The sequence below is a fragment of the Notothenia coriiceps genome, unplaced genomic scaffold (assembly GCF_000735185.1).
Source record: "Notothenia coriiceps isolate Sejong01 unplaced genomic scaffold, NC01 NC01_scaffold00022451, whole genome shotgun sequence".
In the NCBI taxonomy this organism is placed as follows: Eukaryota; Metazoa; Chordata; class Actinopteri; order Perciformes; family Nototheniidae; genus Notothenia; species Notothenia coriiceps.
Genome location: NW_011355152.1, coordinates 63,207 through 68,780, shown reverse-complemented (window position 1 = coordinate 68,780; position 5,574 = coordinate 63,207). Strand labels below are relative to the sequence as shown.

The 5,574-nt window shown below is 41.7% G+C and overlaps 1 protein-coding gene across 1 annotated transcript in view; it reads left to right on the top strand.

Moving 5' to 3' along the window:
• Positions 1–207: 207 nt before the first annotated feature.
• LOC104953994 (prostaglandin F2 receptor negative regulator-like) overlaps positions 208–5,574 on the top strand; it is a gene marked incomplete at its 5' end in the record, with an annotated part of 9,123 nt that continues 3,756 nt past the window's right edge. Inside the window, 5 exons of the mRNA XM_010781038.1 lie at positions 208–354; positions 442–602; positions 1,537–1,657; positions 2,166–2,385; positions 2,637–2,824. Of these exons, the coding sequence (XP_010779340.1) occupies positions 208–354; positions 442–602; positions 1,537–1,657; positions 2,166–2,385; positions 2,637–2,824 (837 nt within the window). The remainder of the gene's footprint in view (positions 355–441; positions 603–1,536; positions 1,658–2,165; positions 2,386–2,636; positions 2,825–5,574) is intronic.

Sequence of the window (5,574 nt, the reverse complement as noted above, 5' to 3'; positions counted from 1 at the left end):
CTTTTGTGTCATTGTTTATGCCTTGAATGTTTTGAGGTGTGTTTGCCGGGACTAACAAATGTCTCAGGGTGTCACGCATTCAGCAGCTGCTTGCCACCACTTCATCTCCTCCTGTTTTTATTTAAATAAGGATCGAGTTGCTGCAATAATTAACCAATATTTAACCATCTAATGTCGTTAAAAGCTTTTAAATGTTTGTCTCCTCAGAACCCAGCTTCACGGTGACCCTTGTGGCCATCTCGAATCCCCAGATGACGGCTGAACCCACAGAGCTGGCGTGTCATGTGACCAACATTACCCATCTGCCCCTGGGTGGTCGCCTGGGGGTCACTTGGGGTCACACCACACTTCCTGGTACTTTTACCTCAACACAGCATTCAAAAACGTATCTCAGAATCATTAAAAGACCACAAATAACCTCTCTCGTCCAATCACACGCAGGTTTAGTGGGCGGTCCTCAGACCTCTAATTCCATTGGCTCTCTGGATGGCTATGGCAACCTGATGCCTGGAGCGATGTATTCTGATAGGCTGAAGAGCGGCGTGATGTCACTGACCAGAGTCCAGCCCGACACGTTCAAACTGCGATTCCTCCGAACACAGGTAAACATCGAGAGGGATTTAAGCGAAAAACGGAGACTATCAGAAGCCTGTGTTCCTCTGGTTGAGTTATGTTGGGAAAATACTGAATGTCCTCGTCCAATATCAGAGTAACATGATAACAACGGTATCCCAACTGTAGCTGTGAACATGACAGGATGTGTGATTACCTAGAAGAGCATCAGGACTGTTTGAGGCATATGATAGCTATGTGATTAACATGATGATTCAGCCTCTATGGAGAGAGACATATGACAAGCATGCTCATTTCTGACGTGGAGCTAATCTGAAGTAAACATTGAATACTGCTTCCTATTCCTCCATCTAGTGACTGAAAAAGTCAGAATTTTGAGAAAAAGTCAGAATTTTGAGATTTTGGAGAAAAAGTTGAATTGTTTTGAAAAAAGTCTGAATGTTTAGATTTTGTGAAAAAGTCAACATTTTTTGATTTTTGAGAAAAATTCAGATTTTTGAGAATTTGGTGAATAAGTCAGAATTTTGTGAAAAATTCAGAATTGTTAGAAACAGTCAGAATTGTGAGATCTTTGAGAGAAAGTCAGAATTTTGATGAAAAAGTTAGAATTTTGATGAAAATGTCCAAGTTTTTAGATTTTGAGAAAGTCTGAATTTTTGAGAAAAATAACAACAAATTCTTCTTCCATTCTTGAGAGGATAATCAATACATGGCTAATCTGAAGTAAACATTGAAGACTGCTTTCTATTCCTCCATCTTGTGACTGTGTAACTCCCTCTCTTGGATATCAGCATGTGAAGGACACTGTTCAGGAACTAGTTGATGCTCTGTGTGTGACTTCCATTCTGGAGAGGATCACAGATACATGGATCCTGAGATTGAAGCTCAAGCCGGGGACCAGTGATATTTTCCGAACAAGTTATTATTCTGATGTAGATCACTGACTCCTTTCCCTTCCTGTAGGAGATCGATATGGGCCAGTATGTCTGCACGGTGTCAGCGTGGAGCGTGAGCAGCCAGGGCGACATGATGAACACCGGAGAGGCTCAGAGTGCACCTCTCGCTGTACGATGGGACACCAAACGTGAGGAAACTCTTTAATATCCACCATGGTTCTGTCCTGAACTTCCTCCTGTCTGCTGGGTTCAACTCAGAATCATTGAGTCGTTGCTTTAACCTAGATTTTTTGATCTGGCCCACAAAGAATACACATTTTGACTTAATGAAGTTCCTTTTAGAAGCATTACCCCACATAAAACACTAACACACTTCCAGCCGATCACAGTACGCCTGCTGTTGGGTTTTATGAATAAGCTCTAATGTCTCCTTACCATTTCCAGACTTCATAGTAAACCCCTCAGCATAACAGCAGGCCTCTTGTCTCACTCTCACACACTTCCTCTCCATTCTCTGCCTCACTTTCTGACCTTGGTGACCTCAATTTAGCTAATTGTTGCATGATGTAACTGCAGTACTGCGTGTGTGTGTTGAATCAGAAGATCATAGTGTAATTGCTCATGACTTCCTGTCGGGGTTTCCCCCCGTCGGACCCTCTGAAGGCTCGATTGATTATAGAGTTGTCTTGTTTTCAGGTCCCACTCTGAACGTCGTGGCCAAACGGCTCCGTGAAGCCTCGGTGGGCGGGGCTACTTTTGAGATGAGCTGCGCCGTGGCAACAGAGAACCTCGGGGAGGCGGGCTACTCGGTGCTCGTCCAATCACAGGACAGTCTGGAGGGCGCTGTGAGGACCATCATGACCCTCAGCCCCGACAACGTCCTGCAGCACGGAGGGGCCACGGACCCCAACCGGAGGTACATTAACACATCTGGACTACAGAAGCCCTGTCTATAATGCACTTCTTTTGTTATAATTGTATTACAATGTAAACAAAATGTAAGTTCTATGTATGTTGTTTTATTGCTGGAGTTTTGGTTATTTATGCTGGAGTCTAGGTTATATTAAATATCTATATATATAACATTCCTCTACGAATGACAATAATGGCCTTGAATCTCTATATTTTGAAATGTATTGACCCCCCTGTGTGTCTCCGTCCCCTCAGAGACAGTCTGGTTCTGACTAAGTCGGGTCCGGCAGAGTTTCGGTTTCGCCTGGCGGGGGTCCAGCTGTCCGACCGAGGTTTCTACTGGTGCGACATCACGGCCTGGACCAAGCAGCAGCCGGGCCACACCTGGACCAGAGCCACCAGCGCTGAGTCCAACAAGGTCAAGGTCGACTTCCAGGAGAACGGTGAGGCAATCGGTCAAATGTATACAGACAGAGAGATCGTTTTCCATAATCCGGAATACAACAACAAAGATGTATATAAAAATATGTATATACCAATCAACAGACACCTTTATACACATGCACACATTAAGACCTAAATCAAAGCACAACAATCAATAGGTACAAAATAACAGTCACCTCAATATCTTTGAGAATGTACCGTGCAAGACTATCCGTAGCAGCGTAAAAAAAAAAAGTGGTGTGTGTTAACATGTGAGGGTGTTATGATGCAGGTTGGTATTGGATACAGCCTAAAATGATACATAAGGGCAATCTTACTTCAATTAATAGGAAGCTAAAAAAAAGCAAGACAAATGTTAGGAACTGAGGATTATCCAAGATATTTATACAAGAGAACAAATTGTTTTATTAATAAGTGTCGGTTTTATATTGCCAACACAACTTTTATTGAGTTTGTTGAGTGTTTTATAACAAGGCAAAGGTGTTAAAAGGTAAATGCATACAGTGGACGGCACATTTGACAACAAAATAGTTTGTTTCTAGGTGGGAAAAACATGTAAAAGTATAAATCTGCGTAAAAAACTTTGGCAGACAACTCAGCTACAAGTCCCAAAGTACATTCCTGTAACATAAATAATAATTTTGCAACTTAAAAGTCTTAGGAAGGATTCTGGACATAACTCTGGTAGTTCATGACCCAAGTGGCTCATGGGTAATGTAGTTTTAAGTGGCATACAACAGACGGAAAAAGTTATTTACATAGTTGAAGTCTAAACCTGTGTGGTATCATTAAAATGTTCCAGGAGGCTGCAGTGTTTGTGTGCGTAGGAACCTTGAGTTTACTCTCAAAAGGTAAACGTTCACATGTGGTATTCAGAGTGGGAAAAACACTTACCCACTTTGCTTTTCTGTTTAGTTTATTTATATACGTCCACTTTGCTTTATTTGTACTTCTGCTTCCTGTTTCTGATAGTGGCTTATGACTGACCCAATAGATTTCTCCTACTTGTTCCTAAATGAGTCTTTTCTTATTGAAACATTTGGTTAAAAAAAAGGGCATAATACATGATTTCTGTTGGAAAATATAACAATACGAGTAAAAAACTAGGGAATCATTATGTGTAATTTAACCTGAGTGTGTGTCAACAGATGGAAATATGTTAACACACATCATCCACCCACACAGTGCTAATGTTAACCAACATACATTCTCTAATAATCTGCAGAAATAACGACACACACACACACACACCTTAAGCCCTTTGACGCCCACCACAGTCACTGCCCTACTTAACTTTCTTTGATCTGACGAGGAAGTGGGAGTCAGGAGGAGGAAGAGGAGGGTGATGAGGAGGAGGAGGAAGGTAGAAAGGTGTCAAGGACAAAGGAAAAGGGGAGAAAAGATTGGGGAGGAATATGGCGGAAGAGAGGAGAGGAATGAGACCATGCACAGAGAAAGAAAAGGTGGAGATTGAAGGAAAGGGAATGTAACACAAACAAGAACTATAAAAGTAGGGATGTCCCGATCACCTTTTTTTGCTTCCGATCATTTGATTTTGCCGATACTGATCTTTCCCGATCCGATCTTTATGCAATGCATTAAGAGGAAAAAAAAAAAGCATTCAAGTTGTCCCTTAAGGTTATTTTTTTATTTAAATTGGATATTCTATCCAACATGGATATAGCTTCTTTCTTTCACAGCAGCATTGGATCAGTTCAGTTGTGCAGCATTGGATCAAAACAAAATAAAGCTTTCAGTACTCGTTGGCTTACTGCTACAATTAGACACTGCGCCCACTCTGTTGCCAGATTTGAGAGAAATAAGCAACCAGGTCTATGAAAACAAGCCCCAAAGAAGCAACACATACATGATGTTGTGTAATTTGAAACCAAAACTAAGGCCTCAGGAAGACTTTAAGACTTGAACATGGTCATTTTTGTTTTGTAACATTGAATACAAAATTAAAAAAAAGTATTTATAAAAAAAAAAAAAAAAATCCCGATCCCCGATTTTTTTTCTCCCGATTCCGATCTTTTGAAAATCAGGTGATCGGCTCCAATCCTCGATCACGTGATCGGATCGGGACATCTCTAATCCCGATAAACCCGATAAAAGTATTAATAGCCCCGATAATATACAATATATTTTTGGGTAAAAAAATACTGCGGTGTGGGTGGATTGGGATGAGGGGCGCTTGTTTTTCACTCGGCTCCTCCCGTTTTGCCAGTACTGTGGTATTAGTGGTTTAGGAAGAGGGGAGTTTTTCACAAATCCAGCGCTCCCTAACTCATGCCTGTCTGTGACGTAAATGGTGTGCGGCCGTGAAGCCAGGACAGTAAACAAACATGTCGTCGGTAGTATGGGACTATTTCAAAGTTTCAGAGTTAGATAGTTCGCTTGCTATTTGTATTAACAAATGCAATGCAGAAGTTCCACGAGGAGGGAGAAAGGCAACGAGCTATAATACTTCCAACCTGATTAGTCACCTTTAACATCGCCATCGCTACGATGGTGTGTTAAAAGCGTACGAAGACGCCTGCGCTGCTAAACTAGCGGCGAATCCAAAGCCAGCTGCAAAGGCACCGGGGCTTTTACCTATCGACGAGGCTTTTGAAAAAGGCAAGAAGTTTGACAGAGATGACCCCAGGGCTAAAACGAGGAAAAAACTACAGGTACATTTAATATATATTATATTATTATCGGTTATCGGTATCGGTCTTGAGAAGCAGGAAGTTATCGGTATCGGTAT